Here is a 23763-nt window from a genome sequence, read left to right on the forward strand (position 1 = left end):
GGCTCTGACGTTACTAAAGACTGCAATCAGGGGGCCATTTTGGGGGTTTGTCGCAGATTAAATCAAGAGAATACATGGCAAAGGAGAAACAGACCACCGCTCTGTGATCCATAGCATGAGCCCCAATGTACGACCCCCCACCCCCCACCCTCTACAAGGTTTCTGTGATATTTATACTGCCTGTCGAGGATGGTCGGGTAGAAAAGTTTTTAACACAATAAAGGCCCAAGATAATCAGTGTGCGACTAAGGCAAGACCTTGTCAGATTAAGGCTGGTTGGAAGTAAACCTTGGTTGTGATTATAACAAGCGCTTGAGTTTCAAACTGATTAAAGCCATTTTACACATGTGGGCAGAAGGGGCACGTGTAGAAGTTTGAGGTTTCTTTTTGCCTAGGCAACATGAGCACCAAAGATTCAAAAATATTTTTTCAGATGACTAAAGTTTAACCTAATTATTTGGATAAAGAATAAAACCATCACATCTTTAATTTTTACATATGGAAATATGATCGTTTTGAATTAAACAGCACTAAAAGAGCTTAGAACACCAAAAAAGCTACTCTTAAAAATAAACTATGACAATTTAAAAAAACTATTAATAAATGTTATTTGGCAAATTTAATCCCAAAACATTTATGATCTCTATGTATAATAAATGAATACTGCTGGAAAATAATTCAGAGCATCAATAAAACAAACGTATTTGCTTCTTCCAACATCATCGTGCTAGGTTTACATCTGTGGCTGGGTAATAAGACACACAGAGGCTTGCAAAATTGATGTGGTTCATTTTCTGGACGGCGAGGAAGCAGCTCTGCAGGTCTGCAGGGATTATCCGCCTGCGGCACAGAGCCTCAGGTATGCAGGAGGTACTCTGATGATTTAGGAGAGAAGAGCGGCGGGCAGGCGGCACTTACGTGGGTTGAGAATCTTCACAGTGGAGTCTGGGTCTGGGTGCTGTTTATGGATCACTTGAGTGCAGATCTGCTCTGTGAGAATCTGCCAGAAGACAAAGATAGTCATTCATCTGCACAGCACCCTGACTAGCGACACAAAAAAATAAAAAGAAAGCTCTCGTTTAGCTATGACAACTTTTCATTTTCAAACGATGGTTAGCTCCTTTTTTTATTTCTTGCCCTAAAGGTGCATTAATTTCTAAAAGCCCATGCCAACATGTTCTGGATATTTGCATGTGTTTAAACAAACTGAAGGCTGCATATGATGGTTTATTGTTTTCCATAAGGAGCCCCTTGGAGCCACTTTTCATTGTTGTAGAGAGCTGTAGAAGTAGATGCACCTCAAAGAGCACGTTGTAGGTTGTCATGGTGAATTGGTTGGAGTGGAGCGCCAGGCGCTCGCTCATCAGCGAGAACAGGCCGTTACTCATCATGACCTCAGTTTTCCTCCTGATCATGATGCAAAAAAGAAAAAAAGAAGGTCAACGTAAACAGGAGAGTTTGCATTAAACTGTGCTGTGCATCAGTTTAGGTCCTGTTGACATTTTAAGATGAGAAAATAAAAAAAAAACCTATTGACTTAAGAGCACATGTTGGCCAAAAAAGATATTTAGTTTGTCAAATAACTAATATCTGGTTATTCAAGACCAGGCCAAATTAAACCCTAAACACATTTTTTTCAAAAGGTTATATGTTCTTTAAGCGTTGCCAAGGTACGTCTGACAATATAATAGGATTTACATGAGCACTGGCAGGTAGAATTTATGATACAAAATCAACTGTGTAATAATAATTAGTAACACAACCGAAGCAGAAAAGATGCATTTTTTTTGGTGTTTTCACTTTTTTCAGTTATTTTAACAGAAAAATGTAAAAATTAAAATTAAAAACAAAACAACACATTTATGCCTTAATATAAAAAAATTACGTCTTTAAAAAAAGTGTTACCACCTATAAGTAAAAACAGGTTCCTTCTTAAACTACAAGTCTTTATAAAAAATATGTGAAATAAGATAAATACATAAGTTCATATTTTTTGTTCAACTAAAAGCTCCTGTAAGGACATTGACAGATACATCTAGCATAGTTCTAATACTATAGAAATGACAGAAGATTCTACTGTTAAAGGCATCATCTCGGTGTCGAACAAACCTGACATGAACATACATACATGCATTTATATTTACAAATGTATGGAAAAAAACAACAAAAAAAAACATGTTTACTTACTTTGGTGACAGGCTTTTCAGAAAGTAGCCCATGACCTTAAGCGCCTGGACTCTGATTCCCTCACTTTTTGAGCCCAAAAGCTTATAAACCACTCTGGGGGAAAGGAGGATAGAAAATATGTCAATGTAAAGAAAATCTTTTTACTACCAAATTATGGGCATATTTTCTTGCCCATCAGTTGTATCGTTTGGTTGTTTCTATTTTAGTGATAAACCCACACATGTGGTGATTTATGTTTTGTGTGTGTGTCACAAAGGTATGCAGTTAAAATGAATAACTTTTAAAATATGTTAAAAACAAAAAAAGGACACAAAGAGGAGCACAAAAAGTTTTTGAAATGAAATGAAAAGTCTCTTTCAAAAAAAAAAAAACAGCTCGGGGTTTGACTTGGTTAACAAGATTACACAGCTGTGGAAGTCTTAAAGCTAGATGGTGTGCGACTCGTTTTGGACTTGCACTTTGTGAAAGCAAAGTAAACTTTAATGGATAATTTCATAAAAACAATTTAATAGATAATTGCAAATAAAGTAGAACTTGACAATTACCGAATTCCATTTCTCTGATCAAAGGCTTGGATCATTGAGCCAGGATGTTCAGACATTAGAGCCACCAGCAGCTGCAGTACATCCATGAGGTTTTCATCCTGCAGTGGAAACACGCTGATGACCGGCTTTCAAAAAGACACACTCTAGTGATAGTTTGTCTCACACAATTTAGTGTTAGCTGCTATAACACATAGTAAATCACAAGCTTATTATTTTAATAAAATGAGAAGCTTCAACATGATCTGGCTTTTCAGGCAGTCTGTAATGAACCTTCAGATTTCCAGCCAGTCAATAACTGATTGATTTATTAGCTTTTTGTGAGCCCTCAGTAAACAAACACTTGTGTCAGGGCCTCTGCTGGCAGACCAGCAGAAAACAAAAGCTGGTAATGCAAGGTGTTGCTCTCAGTCAGGGATGCTATTACAGTGTTACACTGCCATCTAGTGGTAATAGGAAGAGCAGCACAGAAACCCCCCCCAACCCCCCCTGCAGATGCATACCTCATGCATGGTAAGGAGGAAGTTGAGGATACTCTGCAACTCGTCTTCTTTCACCCCATGATCCTATGATAAAAAAGCAAAGATCAACAAACAGAGATCTCTACGTGATCAATGAAACATGCCAAGTGTGCATATCTTTTATGTTGTTTTTTTTTACTTTTTTAAAAAAATGCAAAGTCAGTTTACTAGATTAACACTAAATTTCAATGGTGTGCAAACACTAGCACACATTTTAGAAATCTTCTCCGTTTAGAATACATAGTGACTTTACCTTCATTATAAGCTGCTTGATGAACAGCAACAGAAATGCTCGTAAAGAGAAGAGCTCCTTCTGGTTCGGCCTCGGACCATCTAAGAATGCAAAAAGTGCTGAAGAACAACTTCAATTGGCCAATAGCACATTCAAGTTTGTCAGAAAATAATAACTTTCATGGCTGTTTCGTTTTCTGGTGGATGCAAAAACAGAATTTTGTAGAAAAAAAGTGACACAGTAGAGTTTCTTCCCAGGACACCGTACTGCTTTAAAGATGAAAAAAGCTGCAGTTTGTGTGTGAAGGCTCACCAACGCCTTTAGGCACCACTCCACTACGGTCTTGAGGGTTGACGATCCAGTAGTAGTATTTTAGTGTGTGCATGACCTGAAGCACAGTGCCAACCCTCCGTATTGCATTGTAGATGGTCACAGTGCTGATGAACTCTGTCGCCAAGTAAGTGTAGAGAGTCAGCTGCACCTGTGGAGAACACCAAGCAAAGGGATGAAGTGCACAACTAACACCTTCAAAGCAGCTGGAGTGTAATTATCACGATTTAATTAGATTTCTTTTTAATGTTTGACAGGAAGAGACTCATTCAGTGTCAGCTGACAAGATCTGGATGTTGAATCTTGCAGGCGTGTTGTGTTTGGCTTTTAAGGTTGAAGTTCTCCATCAAACTGCATCAAAAACGTTTTCCGGTCAAGAAATGAAACAGTCATACCAAATAAAAATTTGGACCAGTTCTTCTCACTCTTTCAATGTGGTTGTCATCTCTAATGCTACGCTTACAATGGGCACGGAAATGCGAGCTAAAGCAACCACTTCCAAAAAACAAAGTCTATGTAAAAGCATGCATTTGCACAATACGGACTTTTAGGGCCATTTTCCTGCTCGACGTAAAACACGCAGTACTGGAAAGCACTTCAAGTTAAACCAGTTCAACTTTAACCAGTCAGGGACTCTGCTTTGGTAGTGACGTATGGATAACATCCTTTTTTAAAACACAATAGTGCAAACCGTTTGCAATCAATTATGAAAAATTAATAAATCCCATTGGTCCCCGGACCGAATTATAATATCTTTCATATATTGGAAAAGAGCTGTGAAAGAAAAAGTCTGAAGCAAGATTCACGAGATTTGCACAGCGTTCAGTGGGTTCTTGAACACACCACTTATGCTCAGTGTGTATGTATCTTAAAAAACGTTCAACAACAGTAACACTTGAAAACAGATTTGGGCGTGGTTATGCATCAGTATTGTAATGCATCAAGATTGTGAAATAATTTAAACGAGACTGAAAAAAAAAATGAAGAATGGATGTATATATAAGACAATTCTGACTTGTTAGCACATGATTATCTAATTTCATCCAGAGTGTTTTTTACCAGAACATCTGTCCATCCTTTCCTCACAAGCTTGTTTTCCTAACAATAGATTTTATTCTGCTTGTCCAGATTCTATTCTCATACTAAAACATTTAAGGATGTACTAGTGTCCCCAGTCTCCTATATAGGGTTTCCTTTATGTAATCTTGTACTGATCAAGCTTAGAAACTTTTCCATTAGTGAAATCATGATTTCATGCATGAGCAAAAACTGCCTTCAAGAAAATGCTCAAAAAGCTGCACGAATGCAGAAAACTTCAACTTTAGTTGGATACCAGGATAGTTTAAAATCACATTTCCTTCCTAAACCTCCCTTTAAACTACACAAATTTGTCTTTTTTTCTGAAAAAAATACAAATAAAACTTTAACAAAACACAGGAGCAACTAAATCCATTTAATGACCTTGGCAGGCGCGTGAATCCAGATGGCAGGGTTGAACAGGATGTTATCACACAACTGCTTGAGTAGCAAGATGCCATTCTGCAAGTTGCTGAGATATCTTGAAAAGGCCAGAACGATGTCCAGGACGGGTCGCGTCACATGCACCTTGGAAGACTGGAGCACAGAGGGGGAAGAGAACAGTTTAAAAAAAATTAAATAACTGGCCACAGCTAGAGATTTATCAATTCCATAAATAAAGACAGCCTAAAGGGGTACGAGATGCAGAGTGAGAAGGTGAAGCACATAAACAACCTTCCGAAAAACATTCTCTGCCTAACAAGCATGCAAGCCAGCTGTGACCTCCAAAAACAGCCAGGGGAAGGAAACTGGCTGGTATAAAGTGCTGCTGTGTGTGTCTGCAGCAAAACCAAATCCCCATTAGCCTCCTTTCTGAGTAAGGGTCATTAGTGCACCTGCTGGTCTGACAATAGTGATCTGTTGTGTACATGTCAGCCAGCTGTGTTGGTTTGTGTTCGTCTCACCCTCTCCAGCGTGTAGCCAATGACCAGGAAGCCTTTGCAGGCTAAAACCTGCTCTTGCATAGCCACTGAGTTCTTCAGGAGCTCCATCATGAAGGAGAGCAAAGTCCAGCTATCCAGCACACGTTCAAACGGGGACAGAACAAGAGACAGGAAGCAAGTTAGGCAGAGACAATAATCCATGTAAGCTGCTGACAAAGGCCTGACTGTCAAGGGTATAGCCTTTATGAAGTGTGATAGAATGGGAATGTCGTGTCCTCATTGTGCTGCACAAACACCTTCTAGCCGGCATCCCCTTCAGGGAAGCAAATACCACCACACTGCGACTGATGGGAGTCACTCCAAAGTGACAATTTGATTTCAGGATATTGCTATAGTTTTTAATTTGGACAACCATAACTCTGCTCATCTCTGTAAACACAGTATTCAAAAAAAATGTGTAAAGCTTTAAAATTATTTCAAACTGATTTTGGTGTCAAAAATATCATCTCCAAGTGATTCCACATTTGTGAGGACTGGCAGATGTCAAAACAAACCCTTTTTTTTTTTTTAATTAGATGAAGTCAAACTGTTTTTCGTATGCAATTGTTTATTGACAAAAGCACAATGCAGAAATCCTCCAGCCTGCTGCTTGCTTTGTGCACTCGCATATCATAAGGCATTACCAAACAGAGGTGTCCAGTTCCTGGCTGGAAGGCTGGCGGTAATCCAGCTGTGCAAACAAAGGGAAGAGGACCTGCACGCCACCGATGGAGTGAATGCCGCTCTGGACTGAGTGAGTCACCACAGCCTTCACGTCCTGGAGAAACACACAGAGGGGCTGAGCTTCAACACAAAACGACCTCAGTATTTGTACAAGTCGCGCAGATGTTTATCCGGCGATGTGCAACAAATCAGCTCTGCAGAAGTTGTGACATTCTTGGGTAGTCTGTTGAGGGAACTGCTGTGTGGGTTGTATATTGCGACACCCACAAAATGACTGAAAAACATTTCCATCTTTATTAGAATGGCACTTCTGAGCATAGCAAAGCTGCAAATATAGGTCAAGTTCATTCATATTTCACATGGAGGGGGCATCTATGTGGTAGAGGGAGTATATTGTATATTTGGGAGGCTGCAAAAAGCCTCAACCACAAAGAAAACAGAGAATTTTTCATCTTGAATGAAAAGGACTGAGAAAAGAGAGGACGGAAACATTTAAATATGTGACGTATTGTTCCTGGATGTTAAAGCTATGAAGTATGGTATAGTTTTGTATATCAACATCTAGCTCATGGTTCACTTCTTTGTAATAAATCATTTGATTCATTTCTGACCAAAGAAAGAACTGAAAAGATATTGAATAAGTGCACAGTTTAAAAAAATAGACTAATTCCCAGGTACTTTTAAAGACCCAAACCTATTAAAATTGTGTTTTTGGCGTTTCAATGCAGCATTATTCTGATGATGGAGGACATATATAAAGAAAATTGATTTATTCAAATCATTGTGAATTGGGAACAGACAAATTTTATTTGAAAAAGATTAAACAGAAAATACACTGTGAGGGCTACAAGCTCCCGAATGGGGAGGGGCAACAGTCCTGCCCACCACTCAGAGGTGAAATTCTAATGAACTGCTGCCGCTCTGCAGAAACTATGTCCTCAAAAACCAGACAGATTTTTTGATTTTGGCTGTAAATGGTACTATCATAATTTAAAAAAAACACAGGATGCATTGAAAATAGATGAAAAGCTGATCAGAGTTGGACTTTCATTTTGCATGAGAAAAGAAAGAACTTTGTAACCGCAGAAATAATGTGATGGCTTTACCAGTGGAGGTGTTGGCATGGTATGGGAACAATCCCAGTTTTTTTTTTTTTTTTTTTTTGAATGGACAAAGAAAACTACCAGCTAAACATAAAAGATGTTAAAAAAAAAAAAAAGAACACAGGACGCCATTATTGAAGCTACATTCCTTAAACCTCTTAAAGTCCCACTCCAATCATCTTTTGATCCATTTTAAAAGTGTTCCCAGTGGTCTTTTTACTATGATTATGAAACTTGTGTAGTGAGACGTTTGTCGTGGAGAAAGCCTGCTCCTGCTTCCCAACATCCATCTGTTTAAATGGTAAATATAGTATGGTATACTTATATCGCGCTTTTCTACCTACAAGGCCCAAAGCGCTTTACAGTCACAGTCTCATTCACACATTCACACACTGATGGCGGCTCCACTGCCGAACACTGACGCCAACCTGCCACCAGAGGCAAGGTGGGGTTCAGTGTCTTGCCCAACTCATGGGCGTGCAAGGCGGTTATCGAACCTGCGATCTTACGATCATGGGTCGACCGCCCTACCGCTGCACCGGGCCGCCCTCTCCACCATGCCTTTAAATCAGCTAGCTTAAAGCCCCTACCACCCCAACCTAACATTACAACTGCAACTAAAATGGAGAGCAATACTGGAGCTATCCAGCCGCACAGTTTTGAGCCAGGTGTCAGCTCAGACAGGGAAAACAAAGATGTAAATTGGTTTATTTGTCTGCAAGTGGATGCATCCGAATGGAGCAGAGCGGAGAGGTAGTGGCTTGTCGGTGTTATGTCTACATCACAGCTACACGATTATTAAAACTGCATTTTTTCACCTGCTCCTGATTCATTATTTGAATAAAGAAATATTCTGAAATGCAATTTTAAGCTGAATTTTCTTTATATAGGTCCTTAATCATAGAAAAAAATGCCACAAGAACAAGTTAAAACCCAAAAACATGATTTTCATTGGAGTGAGTCTTTAAAATCTGGCAACATGTGTGGACATTTTGGGTTATATTACCATAGTAGTCAATTCTGCTTAACTAGCCCTCTGGGCTAGGTGTGTAGAGGGTTAGTTCAAATATTAGCTCGGGTCTCAGCAAATTGTTGCAGGATTTTTACAATGTTGTGGTAAAGTGTGCAATTTGTATTTTTGCAGTTATGTTTATGAAGCAACCTCAGATGCTGTGACAAAAATAAAACCAAGAAAAATAATACAGACAGCAAAAATAAATCTCACTGTTACTCTCTGTAACATTTCAGTAAAGTCCATCCAAAAACAAAGAGACTTTGAATCCAAAAAGTTAAAATTAGTAAGTAGAGAATGAATCCGTGTTGACATCAGTTTAATTTAGGAGCAGCATAGTATTTCAGCTTAAAGTGAAACAATGTCAATCTTCTCGCCTTCAGAAGGGACCGGCTCTCGTGTGACATTGAAGCCGAACACTCGGCTGTGGGTATATAATTACCTGCAGCATCAGTGCGTGGGGTGAGTGCACAAAAATGGAGGCATTGTCCTTGGGGGAGGACTCGAGGCAGAGTTGAGCATCTGTGGCGCGCGGGTTGTATGTGAAAGCAATGCTAGAGGACAGCTTGCCGTCATACAGAAGAGTCTTGTGATGCTCCGCAAACAGCAAGTCGCTCTCGGCCCGGTGCTTGAACGTGCCCTGCGCAATAAGACAGAGAAGAAATGAGCAGATCTGTTCTTAAGAGATACTTCCACATCCTCCCAAGCATACGTCCAACAATGAGTGTTAAATCACTTCTAATGAATGCCTTTCAATTGCATTTCAACAGTAATTTTTAAATATGAACAGGAAATAAAATCTGACAATTTTGTTTTCCGGCTTGTAACCATCAGAATGGCTGCTGCATTAGCTTTGCCACAATTCCAAACAGAACTCATTAGTCTAAGTGAGGAAAATCCTCTGGATTTTACACATCAGGATTTCAGATTTGTTTTTGTTGACTTTGCCTTCACATGAAGTACCAAACACTTTTTTTTTCACTTAAATAAGTTCTTACAGGCTAAAACAGTTTTTACTGCATCAGAAAAAAAGTGCCATTTATCTTGCTTTGTTTTCACTCTGAGTCTGGCTATAAAACACCCCGGAGACAGTAGTTCATCTGCACAACTCATCACTGCAAAGCTTCTTTTACAGCTTGCTTGAGGTTTTTCCTTGCCAAGAAAATGAGACTCTTTACAACGTAACCCTTTGGTTTCTCAACAAATTGTGCAGCAAAGTGTCAATAAAGCCCATGAAATGTGTTTATATGTACCCAAAACATTTGGACAGAATGGCACGATTAGGATAACTCAGTCTACAATCAGTTAGGTCGACTTGAACTATCTGAATAGGGTCATTCAAAAATGAGGTGCATCAACTCAAACCCAAGATCCGTCAGAATATGAAAGCTCTTTTCCTGAGGGAGAGGTCCTCCCACCCTTTGAGTCACCCGTTACAGCTGCTTGTGTTTGTTGTCTGCTCTGTCAGTCACTACATGGACATGATGGTCAACAGGAAGGGCTTGAGCACAGATTGACTAGTACGCTGACAGCTCTGCCTTTCAGCCAAGTTCTCTCTTCGCTGAAACAGCCCACTGCTTTAGCCTGGAAATCCTTCTTCTGCTGCTCATTCTGCACAAAACCACAAGACACCTGAACCTCCTGTTGAGTCAGAAATGTGCTTTAATCCTAAATCAATGACAAAAGAGGCTAAGTTAATAAAGTGTTAGTTATATTATGAACTGTTGGCAGATCGGCTTCACAAGCATACTAAATTAGTTTGAAGCAAACAGGCAACTCTTATAATGACTCAAATGTATCCATTTCCTCTTGACATGGAAAACCAGTCAGTTTGGGTTTACCGATTATGAAAATATAGCTTATTTTCACAATTTTATGAAAAATGTCTTCTGACTTTATTAACAAAATATATTAATAAAGCTAAATTCAGCGACAAAAATCCAAATTGTTTATTTACACTTTATTTAATTCAATACAAATAGAGAAGTTTAAACCTACCATCTTTCTTCGCCCTTTACAGTAAAGATTAGATAGCTTTTATCGATTAACATAATTTTACTCTTCTTTTTTTGTTGATTTTTACTTTTAGAACCCCCCTGGCATTTATCTTGAAAAAGTAATGTACAGTTTATTGTTTTTGATTTCCCTTACTGTGCTTTAAAATGTTCTGGAATCACCATTCAAGGCCTCTTTTTCTGTGCTTTTGTTCTTTATTCATACATTTTTTGTATCTACTTTGCTCGTCATATGCGCATAAAATAGGAAACATAAATAGTTTTAATAGATAAGTTAAATAGATTAGGTGACGCTTCTTTTACCAAAGATGTCATCTTCTTGAACTGTTGAGAAGTCCACTAGAGGTGTACCAAAATGTCTCGACTCAGCACTAAGCAGTCATCTTAGAAATACTCCACATCCTTGCCAAAGACAGCAAAGAGTGCAGAGTCACATTTGTGACATTGTCTTATTTGGTTGCCATGTGTTGCTGATTGAGTCCAGCAAGTTTGACTGCAGATTCATAAGAGTTCAAGTCTTTGTCAAAGGACTTTTTCCGATAAAAGTCTGAATGTAAATACTTCTAAATGATAATCACAGAATTTATTTGAGCTTGATCACAAAAATCAATAAGTTATAGTGTAAAAAGTTTGTAATTAAAGCACATTAGCCTAAATAAGCAACATTTTTCTTGTTAATTATATGGAATTCTGGCTTTGACTCCTTTGGTTTACCAAAGCTAACAAAAATAGGATTTCTATAACAGGCTTCTTTCAAGGACAAGTCGTGAGAGCTGTGCTTTCAGAAAACACAGGTTTTGTTTATAGGTAAAAACAGTTTAGAGGCAGGAACAACCAGAACTGTGGAGTCCCTGTTTAGTGGCTGAGCAACAACAGTGTTTGCTGAAAAAGTTTGCAAATAATTACAAAACTTTTGGACAAAAGAAAAAAATACTACAATTCGCCCTGTTATTTTTACTACCGGTCTTTTATTTTACATCATATTTTAATGCAAGCTAAATGAGATTTTATTTAATTATTTACTACTACAGTATTTTATTTCTAGTTTATGTAATTGTCCTTTCCAACCTGGTAGCCCGGACCCAGCTGATAGATAGCCAAAATCTGAGCGGCGCTGAGAGCTTCTGCAAACAGGTAAACTGCCCCCATCTGTCCACAGAACACACGGTTCACGTCCGCCGTCTCTGATGATCCCAGGAAACACTTGTCAAATGTCTGCAGGATGAAGAGGGGGAAAATGAATGGTGAAGGAATCTAAAATAGAGTATAGATGCATTTATACTTGTAGTAAAAATATATAAACCGAAAACGTAATTTAAACAATCGTATACTGATATTTCTGCCAAAACGATAAAGTCACACATTTAATAACTTCTTTCCTTTTCAAGTGTGTTTTAAATGTCTTCATGCCAACAGAGCAGACTGTTCTTAAATTGTTGCCACTTACATCACTGGTGTTGACAAACCAGGGAATATCCCCAAAGGAAGCCAGTTCTCCGTTCACATAGCAGCTAATTTCACTGTTTTTCCAGCGGTTGTAGACGTGAACTACAGTCACCATGTACCACTAGAGCAAGGACAAAAAAAAAAAACAATCATGTACTTATCTCCCACACACATCAAACTATCAAGTAAGATCAGTATGCTGTGTAATCTTTGCATCTATTCAATTAGCCTACATCCGCCATATTTCTGGACCAAGTCCCCTAAGGACAGATCTCACCTACTTAAGCTTTGGTGCTCTTTAGTTTCCAAGTAGAAGAAAAATAAAATGTTACTAGAGTTACTTAAAAAAAAAAAAAAGATAAGTAAATCAAAGAATTTGAGTTGACGTGTTAAATCAAACAAATTTGCTTTGCTGGCACATTGTGGTGCCTTTGTGCTCAAGAAAAGAAAAAGGAAGTCTTTCAATCATTCAAAGGCATCAAATCTCTTTTAAATGCATGGTCCTCTGAGTACACAGACTGGGGAAAGTAAAGAACAATCTCATTCCCTCGTTGTCCTCATTCGTAGCTTTTTTCCCCCAGAGTCAGTGAAGATGTGACAGTTCACTCTTGTTTTCTTTATTTTTTTTCTGTGAGCCACAAGAGTGGATGTTTAAAGGAATGGGTTTGCCGTGGACATTTCTGCATCATTCATCTTTTTATGTGCTCTGGGTAACAGAAGCCTGTTTTGGTTCCTTTTCTTACCTTCTGTGGCTTAAAGTCGTACTTCACACAGTGCTGGAACCCTTTGCCCTTTGATTTTAGCGACGTCACTATCAAACAGCCGCCTACAAAGTGTGCTGAATACCCCAGGCCTTTATTGGTGCGGAAGCTGCAAAGAGGAAAAAATACATACATAATGTCAACGATTTGTTTTGCCAAGTTTTCTTCATTTTGTTATCAAAATGAAGAAAAGATCTAACGGGCACTAAGAAAAATGATTTGTTTTTTTAAGTTTCACTAAAAAACTCTAAATTAAATCTTTTTTTTTTTTGGTTGAAATTTTCCTGCTTTTGGAAATCCCAAAGTGAAACAGAATGTGACGTCAGAAGTTAGATTCACACCATCCTCAGCAACGCACATAAGCATCTACTTCCAATGAAAAATCTATCCTTATGCGTTTCGTGCTTCTGCGTTAAAAACTCAGGTGTCCAAGCGTCGCTATGCAAGTTTCTCTGACTGTTTTCAGGCTCTGCATACAGAACACATGGCCACTGAACGTGCATTGAAAATTAAACCAAGTCGAACATTGACCAGTCAGAGACTCAGATTTGGTAAGAACAATTGGAAGAAGTGCCAACCATTCGAAAATGTATCTTGGAGGAGAAAAGACTAATTGCAGTTAGTTATATGATTTTAAGTTTTTCACATATCGGAATAGAGCTGTGAAAGGAAAATTCTGGAGCAAGATATGCGAGATTTGCACCGCTTCGGCATTTCCCATCAAGCCTCCCTTCCAACTGTAGGTGGCGCACATGTACTAGTAAACAGTAGAAAAAGAAAAATATGGAACCCCCTTGCTGCTTGTCCAGTGTGAACAGCATGGGCTAAATGCTCGTTTAAGAACCTGCATTTACCGTGTTACACACGGCATGTATGTGCGTCGCTCAAGTCTAATGCAAGCACAGTGGCAAATAGTAAATCAAACATTTCAGTCTAAAAGAAATTTGATGCTTAAATTCTTTAAATCCAGTTTTAACATCGAGTTTGGTCCCACAGTACCCACCAGTAAAGGTAAGGCTTGTCTTTGTCCACATTGATGTTGTTCAGAGGATCCATTCGCAGCCACGTGTGAAATGTAAATCCATTCTGATATGGCCATTTTGCTATGGGGGGCAGAGCTATTGCCTGTCAGAACAATAAAAACATGCATCAGCGTCACAGTGAGGGTTTTTTTATGTTTTGTTATTAATCTTTTGCAAAAATCTCATAAGAACATTGATTTCAAAGTTCAACACCAAAACACACGGAAGGCATTCGGTGACCCCCAAATAAACACCTTTGAGGCTGAAGGTTGCACCATCCTAAAATAAACAACAACACAAACAAAATCTGAAAGATCTGACCTGATGCAACAGCGGGACATAGCTATTCACACAGAGAAGAACCATTTCCTGCAGTGCTCACATGAAAATCTCATTTGAGGTTATAATAAGCTACCATTCAATTTAGCTGTAATGCACATGTGTGACAGCTAAATCTCAAAAACTGCAAAATCTGGAAGTATTGAATCATAGTTTGAAGAAGAAATGACTGTGTGTACCAACTTCTATTGTTGTGTTATCTTGAGACAACCGTATCTTCAAACCACATTTTATCTTGTGGCAGGAAAAGGAAAAAGCTTTGCAACAGTCAGAGCATGCCGTAACCCTGCATGTGTGAGCAAAACAATGCATTGAAGGTGTGATTAAAATCAAAAACAAAAGTACTCAAACTGTTGAAAGTGGAGAAAAGCATCAAACTTTTATGCTGAAGTAAAGGCACTAAATCTCAAGTAAAAACCATCTTGAGAAAAGAGGTTTTCTGCACATGATTATGGAATTTCACTGGGTTATTTTTGATTCAACTCTTAAATGTCTACATTGGTACTTCTCTAAAAGTGCAAATTCATAAAAGAAAAGCCACTTACCTCCAAAACCGCGATAACCGAACTGATTAACTGAGTAACAAAGACAGACCATCGTGGCCAGGAATCCAATCAACTAACCAACCAGCGTAGGAGAAAGGAAGCTGTAGTATTGTGAAAGGCACTCACAGCAGCATTTTTCCCTGGAAAGCTGAAGAACGAGTCGGGACCGTTCCTGAGAGCCATGTACTTCAGCACTGACAGAAGCTTCACTGCATGACATGGCTGGGGGGGGGGGGAAGGAAAAAAAATGAAATATCTGAACATCTTTCTGTTCTTATGTTGTGTGCTGTCTGCTTTCGCAAATTTTCATTTTTCATAAAGGTTTTTATTTTTTAAGTCTGGCATTTGTAAAAACTAATATTAACTGGCTGAACACTTTCACCTGTACAGAGCAGCTTGGTTAGCTTAAAGCCATGACTTTAAGCTAATGACTACTAAAAAAAAACTATTAAACGTTAAATATGACATCACAGATTTCCCAAAATATGAACATTTTACTAAGACTTTGTTTTTAAATCAACTGCATTCTGATAATGAAAACTTGGCTGCAAAAAAACAAAAAAAACAATTAAAAGACATTTTTATCAAACGGAAACTTATTCAAGGGCAATGCATTGTGGTCTATATTTGCCAATCTAGTGAGCGTGGATGCACACTAGACTTCTGGGTTGTTTTCAGGGCACTATATTTTTGGAATTGTAGATTCAGATACCCCTTAAAAATGGTCAACGCACTATAGTGCACCAAGTAGTGAGTAGTGAAGGAATTCAAACACAACCTTTTATTCTAGTTTTTTTTTTTTATTTTAAAATTCAAACTTCTTTCAAAATTATTGATGACATTAAACTTTGTAGTTAGCATCTAAATGAAGGATTTGAGAAAAGCCACATTGTGATCTTCTGCATACTATACTGGAAATGTATTCCTCTGCCTACAAATGGATTTGTCCCGAGTGTGCGGTTGTGTTAGGAGGGCGCTGCCTGTGGGGTTTGGAACGGTCCGTGCGTGAGATGCTGGAACCTTCCCCGTGCGGGTCGGCCAAGACGTATCACCACATTATGACTCCAACTCACCCACTGGCCTTTCTCCCCTTGCAGCTTGCTGAAGAAAAGCTTCAGCTCTTTCACTGTGATGCTGTAGCTGGCAAGAACACCCAGCATGTCCACCAGCAGGTCTGCAAGACGCACAGCAGAGGGCAAAGGTTAGCGGCAAAAACATGGATTTAACACGGCAGGCTGGACACAGAAGAACATCTTTATTTGTGTATTTTCCCATGATTACAAAACATAATAATGACAAAGGTCTTATTATAATAGTAAAAACAATAAATTAAGTAAATAATTTCAAAATAAAAGTAGGCTCAATCCTAAACGGAAGACTTGAAACAGTTGGAGCACTCTGGGAGAGCTGGCTTCAGTGCCAGATGTTGTCAAATACTGATGAGCAGTAATGGGACAGATGTTTAAGCGTGAATCAAATGTAATATCTGACACATGCATACATTTACCCCACTTTAATTATTCATCATGAGTTCCATTTGACATTAAAAAAAATTATACCTTTTATACATTTATACCAAACAAGAAAAATAAATTATATTTATTCCATCGAGACACAAAAAAGTAGCAGTTTCCTTAAATGAGCCAGTAAGTGTTGGGGCTGTATGCCTTTGCCTCACTGCACAAAGGCTTGGGGCCAGCGCTGTTCTAGCAGGAAAAAGTTCACTGAGCTGAAGCTTAATTTCTACCAATCTGCAGATGTGCAGCACACTACCCTGACACTTGAGGGAGGGCTGCAACGGCGCCCGTTACAGAGCAGCGTGGCACAGGAAGACCGAACAATAAAGTCTCAATACGCACAAAAGAATTGTTGAAATGATTACAATATTTCACATTGACTTGGATGGGCTTTTTCTTTAAAACTTTCTTTGCCTCCACACAGAGGTCAAATGTTTAATAGAGAAGCTGTGATGTCATGAGCATCATATTGGTACATTTGGTATTTTAATGAATACGCAGTGGATGTTGTCTTTTTTGGGACTTTTCCCTCTTGCCTAAATGTAGGTAAATTAGGCCTTCAAGAAGCGGTACCTGCTATCATGCTGTCAGTGGTGGAGATGCGCTGGAGCACCTGCTGAATAAGACCCACTTCAGTGCACGCCTGCAGGTTACGGACACTTTTCTTGAGGATGGCGGTGAAGATGCTCCATATCTCAGCCTGACAGGTGGGCTCGCATTTGTCCAACAGCTCCACCAGGCACACGATGCTCTCTGGTTCTTGAATGATGAAGTTCATCTCAAGGTCGAACTGACCGCCCACCAGCTGGAGAGCATGTGCAAAAAAAAAAAAGGTACATGGTTAGGACTTAGAAAGCATGATAACAAAATGAAACAAAACTGAGCATCCGGTGCATTCAGCGCTTTTTGCAGTCTGTAGGTTTGTCACACAAACAGCCTTGTGTGCAGATGACCTTTAACACTGTGATACGACCAAAACACTAAATCTAAGCAGTCACATCAACCAAACTAAACGAGACATCCTGACAGACAACAAAAGTAAGAAGGAAAAATTAGAGGTCTTTTGTCGCTGTGAGTGGTCTTGGAATGCTAACCACATGTGACACAGCCTGAGGTACGACTCAGCAAAGCTTCAGCATAAAGCTTATAGCTTTGATATTTAAATGTACCTTATTATTTAAACCATGTTTATACTTTTGTTTTTCTACTTAATAATAATGCAGTGATTTTTAGCACTACATATCAAAACATTATAACATCACTATAGATGTTGACTTTGGGACAAATTCTATAAAAAAAAAATGATATTGTCCAGTTCAAAACTAGAATAAAGGTGACTGCAATTAAAATATCAACAAAAAATGATAATAAAATAAACAAAATTTGTTGGTGCAAAAGAGTGAATACAACTAGCCAGATATGCTAGTGTTAAAATAATAACTAATCACACAGCTAATCTATCTTGCATTTAACCCCACTTCAAAGAACATGTAGTTATTCTTGTGTCATGCATTCTTATGAAAACACAGCTGCTCCACTTCACATCCAGATAATAAAACCCAAACTCTCCTCCAGGCTGCACAGCCTTCAGTGAAAACTGTCAAATATTTTTCTATCAGCAGAATCATGCGAGCACTTTCAAGCCAATAAAATACAATGAAATCAGGCAGTTGAGTAAAATAATGTTAATAAAACCTGAAGTAGATTTGTCTGCAATATATGGTATTATTTCTCAACCACATTCACAAAATGACCTTTTTGTTTCATTTTTTTCCTCATGACATTTCAAACTGTCATTATCTTAGCAAAATAAGCTGACCTTAACCCCTTGACACCTGAATGCATCTCCTGCTATGTGGAAAAAAAAAAGATTCACTTGTGTTTTTGCCTTAATGTCAAATTAAAGTAAATCTTGGAGCCAAAATAGTTTAATGAAGATTTGTATCAATTAAAGGAATGAAGAATAATAGCATAGAAAAACAAGGAGTTCATGATCTTATGGAGAAAAAGTCACATTTACTTTCCCTGTTAATGATGCTTCCTGCAACAGTTGGTTATTTAGTCGCATATTTAAAAAAAACCCAAACTGCCTTGATATGGAATCTAAAAAAATAAAAAAAATTTATTTCATCCTAAATTTTGTTACAGAAAGAGATCATTAAGTTAATGTAAGTGGGTCCGTTAACACAGAACAATTGATTTGGGGGATGTTCAGCAGCAGACATCCTAACATTGACTAAAATATAAAGTAATGCTTAAACTTTATTGCAACTGTTAATTAATATGTTGTGTTTAGTATTTTATTGAATTTGAGTTGGTTGGTCTAGGAGACGGTCCTTTGAAAGGAGTTAACGCAGAAAAATAAAGCCAAAGATTCTAAGATAACCTGGTGTGTAATTATGAAAAACAAATATTTTCTAAAATCCATATTAAAAGAGATATCATTCAAGGGGCGGTATTAAAGTTCCACTCCATCATCTTTTGATCTATTTTAAAAGCATTCCCAGAGGTCTTTTAATTATGCTTAGGTATGGGTTTCTTTTGGCCAAAAACCTGTATCGTTTTTTATGACAAAGTCTCTGCAGAGCAGCAGTAGCTCATTAGAAATTTGCCTCTGAGGACTATTGGGCGGAGCAACCCCGCCACCCTTCCCCTCCCTGTTGAGAAATAGAGAAGGGAGCAAGAACTTTAAAATGATGCCCAATCCCTCTTGCAAGAAACAGAAAAACAGACCATTTTACATTCAGGACTTCTACAAGTACCAGAAAAAATGTCAAGACATCTGTACAACCTTTCAGCCCAAACAGACATTAACTCTGATATGCTGGTGTTTCTACCTCCAAAAGACATTTTAAGAAAGAAAACTCTTTAAGAAGGATTTTTGCCACTAAACTTCTTACAAACTCAACTGGTCAGGAGTCTGCTGAAAAAGACCAGAATAAAATTCAAATAAATAATCTCTATCACCTCAAAAGAGTAAACCAAATAACAAAAGCTGCCACAAAATGTTAACCAATGAAAGAAGATCCTAGGCTGCTGTGTGAAAGTCTTCATAACTTAAATAACGTACATATTAATGCTCAGAAAGCTTTAACATAGGATGATTTGACCTTTTTCTTTTAAATAAAGCACCTGTTACCTTAAAGATAATAGGTTCTTCAAAGGAAAGAATGAATCATCCCTGTGAAACCTGAGAGTTCACTGCATCTTTTTGATGAATATGGTGTGAATCACACATTTTGACCTTTACAGTCATCATGTTTGACCCCATTTCAGCGTTCTGTGACAATTTGAGACGGGTGTGTTAAGCAGCTCTCACCACAATCATCCTGTGTTATGTCAATACCTTTTTGAAAGCATTTGGAAAAGGCTTTGACATGGCACATTTCGATTTCTTTTGAGATTTTGAGCTATTCTCAACAAAAGCTGAGCATACCAGCCTAAAAATGAGGAATTTTAGATGTAGATATTGCATCTTCGGACGCACTTTTGAATCTATTTTAATAGATTTGCACTTTAAAAAGCTAGATATCGTTCTTAATAACGATTTTTTTTAATGTAAAGGCTAACAGGTAAAGATAATTGATCAGGTAAAAGCATCTTTTGTTTCAGACAAAAGCTAGACTCTCATCCTGTATGCCGGTTTCTGACCATTCCATAAGTATTTTAGAGAAGAAACTCTTCCAACTGCAGCCATTGCTGTCATCACCAAATGCCAGGTGCCATTTTCCAACATTAGCTGATTTATGAGCCTGACACGGCGCACGATTCATCTATCCGTCAGGTTCAGCTGACCGAGGAATGACACAGATGGGGCTAATAAGAGGATGGCACAAATGTCACACTGCAGTGACACACACCTGGCACACATCCCAGGATAATGGGGCTAATTTTGGACCCAATTTGTCACTTACTGCTAAAAAAAAAAAAAAAGGAATGTGTGCGAGTTTAGGATAAACCGAGTAATTACATGTAACGTGACCACTGTTAAATGCCCTCAAGAATCCCAATTAAATTCTTTCCATATTTTAATCATGTGCAAAACTATCTCGAGAATGGGCAAAAAGTTGCCAAAATCACAGCCTTCACAGGAGCAAACGAGCCACGTGTGCCGATAACTTTGATAAATGTCAGTGACTTTATGGCTGCTAGACACCAGATCCCCGGCTGGGTAACCCTGCCTGGCTGTTCTCTCCAGAGGTCTGCCTGAATTAATCATGGCTGAACAAGCAAGCAGCCATTGGGCTGGAACACAAAGAACAAACAGGCTCCTCTGGTCTCCATGGAGAAAACACCGGAGGATGGCCCGAATGAATTGCATGCCAAAACACTAAGAATCAAAGTTGGTCAGGGAATTTGAACAATAGTGTTCAACTGCAGAATATACATTGGCACATCAACAGCAGAGAAACGTAAACAAGGCATATAAAATGCCTGATTAAACACCTAAATAGATGCCGCTCTTGTATTTTTTTTTTCAAATTAGACCTAAAGTCAAGAGCTAAAAATGAAATTTGTGTTTTCAAACAGGAATTTTCATGTTTGCCACAATTTTAGAGAGTACCGGTAAATTACTATAAAGGGAGATGAAACCAAACAAGGTCAAGAACTAAATATTAGAGTTTTGGTTAATATTTATCAACAAAAACGATAAACCATGAGAAAATTTAGTAGAATTTTATTTTTTTTCCATTTCCCGTAAGCCCTCAATTTATCTTCCATCGTCTTTCTTACCCGTGTGACCCCCATCCACCCTTTAAACATCCACCATTCACTCTCCCTCACCATTTTGTCTGAAATGCGAAGGCAGTACACTATCAAATTTCTAAAAAATGAATAAACAAAGTTCTGCCACGAATATAGAAGGGGCTTCATACAAATATACACCTTGTGCTTATATTACAGTAGTTTTAAGAGTACAAGTTGCAATTTTTTTTTTTTGCATAGTTTGGCTTGGGGTGCGACTTATACCCAGGTGTGACTTAACCCTTGTGCTATTTTAGATGACCCCACACTTACATTGACGTGTTTTCCCTACCATGACAAAGGTGGATAAAGGTGGAAAGATATCATGTAATCTATGGACACCAGTTAAGATCTCAAATCATTGCAGAAAAAAGGTTCAGAGCACTGTCTAGTGGGTCTAGATGACCCAACTCCCAATGTTAAAGTGCCTAGGATAGCACAAGGGTTAAATGTGTTTTTTTTTTAAATAAATAGCAACAACCACTAGAGGGCGCTGTAGGCGTGTGTGTGTGTGTATTAGTATTTTCTACTGATAACGATGCAGAAGAAGAACCACTCAGTCTTATGCCAAGGTTTTCAGAATTTTCCTAAGCAACACAAAGGATGAAGAATTTAACGGGTTTAGTGACTTGAAGTGTTTAAAGAGTTTTGTTGACTTGTTAACGTGTTCTTTATGCTATATTTATCGTAATAAATGCTCATATGTTGCGCTAATATACTAAATTTTCCCTATGTTTCATGAAGCTAAATGTGGTTATGGTAAAGAAGCATGCACATGAAATGAAATGTGGATTCTTGTTACCGTATTTTGTCAATTACATTTTTTTTGCTGCTGTGACTTGTACCATAATCCTGCTTGTACAAAAAAAAAAAATCAGTCGAAGAAATGGAGCTTTCATCCGTCTGATCCTCTGCTGTACAAGTCAAATAAAAAGAATACAAAAAATGAAACTAATTTACTGGAGAGAAAAAAACAGTTATTTGATATCTGAAGGACACAAAAGTGTCCTCAGAAATATTACTGACAGTGAAATGATGGTGATGATGGCAGAAAGCAGCAAATGATGGTCATTTTGTATCAAAGGGGAAAGAAATTGCTCAGATAAAAGAGGAGAACAGTTATATGCTGCAGGGCAAAAAAATGTGTTTATGCTGCAAGCCTCCCGTTCTAATGATTCTCTAAATACTCAACATTAGCGCAATCCAGTTTGTTTTGAGAGGTAAAATGGTGCAAACTGATAGAACACTACATTTATCAAATAGTATGTGTTGGGGATGGGAAACAACTCAATGCCAGCTACATAAATAATTATTTCTGGCATATATACACCTTATCAGATAAATTAGCCCTGTGTAATAAGATCTGATGATTTAAAGGTTAGGTTCAGCTTGTCCTCTACAAGGGGATTGGTGAAATGCCACCTTTAATAGCAACTTCATTTGACTGTGGCTTTCAAAGCTTTTTAAATGTAAATTACAGCGACAAAATCCTCAAACCGTCAAACCGACAGTCGTCAGAGTGGCCATACTTTCAGCACACACCAGTGGCCTACTTTTGCTCTCAAGTGGCTCCATTTTAAAAGTGCCATCCAACCCAATGCTGTTTCATTTATTTGCCCATATCCCCCACCACCACCCACACACACACACACACACACACACTTTGATCCAAACTTAAACATCAATCGCAGTGATCTGAACGGGAGTCGTGATATGACAGCATCTTTTTCATCCGACTCTCCTCATAGACACTTGTACGTCCAACACGCCGATGAGCTGAAACTGCCTCAAGTGGTGAAAACGTACTGTTGCAGTTTATCTCTTATTTATGTGACAGAGAACATTGATCTGCAGCGCTTTATGTGGTTCTTAGTAATAATGTTCAAAAAGATACAGGTTTGTGCAAAAGTCTTCATTATGTTATACATAACAATGTAGACAAAGCTTCTTTATTTGACCAACTCTGGCTATTTATTAAAATGCGGACATTAAATGCTGACTTGAGGTGAACAGGTTAATGTTTCCACCCTTTCGTAAACAGGAACAAAGTCCTCCAACTTTCTAAATGAAACAAACATCAGTAGGTAAAAGCAGAGGACTCCCAAGGTTTAGGGCAGAGTCCTTGCAGACGTGCAGAGGGCTTACACATTTTTCCAGTCAGCACACTAACATACACTGAGTGGTCTTTTGGGCAAACAAAGTCAGAAGAAAGCCATGAAGCTATGGACACACCAGACATGTGACACGGCTTCTTAAATTTAGCCTGCAGTGTTCACACTGGACAAGCAGGGAAGGCCTTCTCCCTTTTCTTTTTCTGTTGTTTACCATCTACAGTTGGAAGAGGCTTGGTGTGAAATGTGGAATCTCTCAAATCTTGCTTCAGGCTTTTCCTTTCACACCTCTATTCCCATATATGAAAGACTTGGTGTCACATAATTCTGGCTGGGAACAAACCGCAACTATTCTTTTTGCCCTTCATGATCAATTTTGAAACGATTGGCACTTCCGTGACTTTAATGGGACGTCGTCCTTACGTCACTTCAAAACAGAGTCCCTGATTGGCCAAAGTTTAACCTGGTTTAATGTTCAATGGCCACGCGTTTTGCACCTAGAGAGAGAAAACAAACATGTGCGTAGCTGCGCATGAACACGACAGTTCTGAATGCAGAGGCCTGAAACTTTTACAGACTTTTCATTGGAAGGGGCCACTTGAACACGCATTGCAGAGGGCGGTGTGAACGTAGCTTTACACAACTTGCAG

The 23763-nt window shown here is 38.5% G+C and overlaps 1 protein-coding gene across 2 annotated transcripts in view; it reads right to left on the bottom strand.

The window, feature by feature from the left end:
* lrba (LPS responsive beige-like anchor protein) overlaps positions 1-23763 on the bottom strand; it is a 170940-nt gene that overhangs the window by 135095 nt on the left and 12082 nt on the right. For both annotated transcript variants that reach the window (XM_023957676.1, XM_023957677.1), the window contains 18 exons: positions 16830-17061; positions 15813-15913; positions 14866-14961; positions 13837-13958; positions 12816-12942; positions 12074-12193; positions 11695-11841; positions 9054-9251; positions 6457-6590; positions 5795-5903; positions 5274-5426; positions 3795-3963; positions 3504-3583; positions 3233-3295; positions 2733-2830; positions 2188-2280; positions 1299-1407; positions 919-1000 (listed from right to left, as the gene is read on the bottom strand). In XM_023957676.1, coding sequence (XP_023813444.1) covers positions 919-1000; positions 1299-1407; positions 2188-2280; positions 2733-2830; positions 3233-3295; positions 3504-3583; positions 3795-3963; positions 5274-5426; positions 5795-5903; positions 6457-6590; positions 9054-9251; positions 11695-11841; positions 12074-12193; positions 12816-12942; positions 13837-13958; positions 14866-14961; positions 15813-15913; positions 16830-17061 — 2233 coding nt within the window. The remainder of the gene's footprint in view (positions 1-918; positions 1001-1298; positions 1408-2187; positions 2281-2732; positions 2831-3232; positions 3296-3503; positions 3584-3794; positions 3964-5273; positions 5427-5794; positions 5904-6456; positions 6591-9053; positions 9252-11694; positions 11842-12073; positions 12194-12815; positions 12943-13836; positions 13959-14865; positions 14962-15812; positions 15914-16829; positions 17062-23763) is intronic.

Source organism: Oryzias latipes, chromosome 1 (genome assembly GCF_002234675.1).
Source record: "Oryzias latipes chromosome 1, ASM223467v1".
Classification (NCBI taxonomy): Eukaryota; Metazoa; Chordata; class Actinopteri; order Beloniformes; family Adrianichthyidae; genus Oryzias; species Oryzias latipes.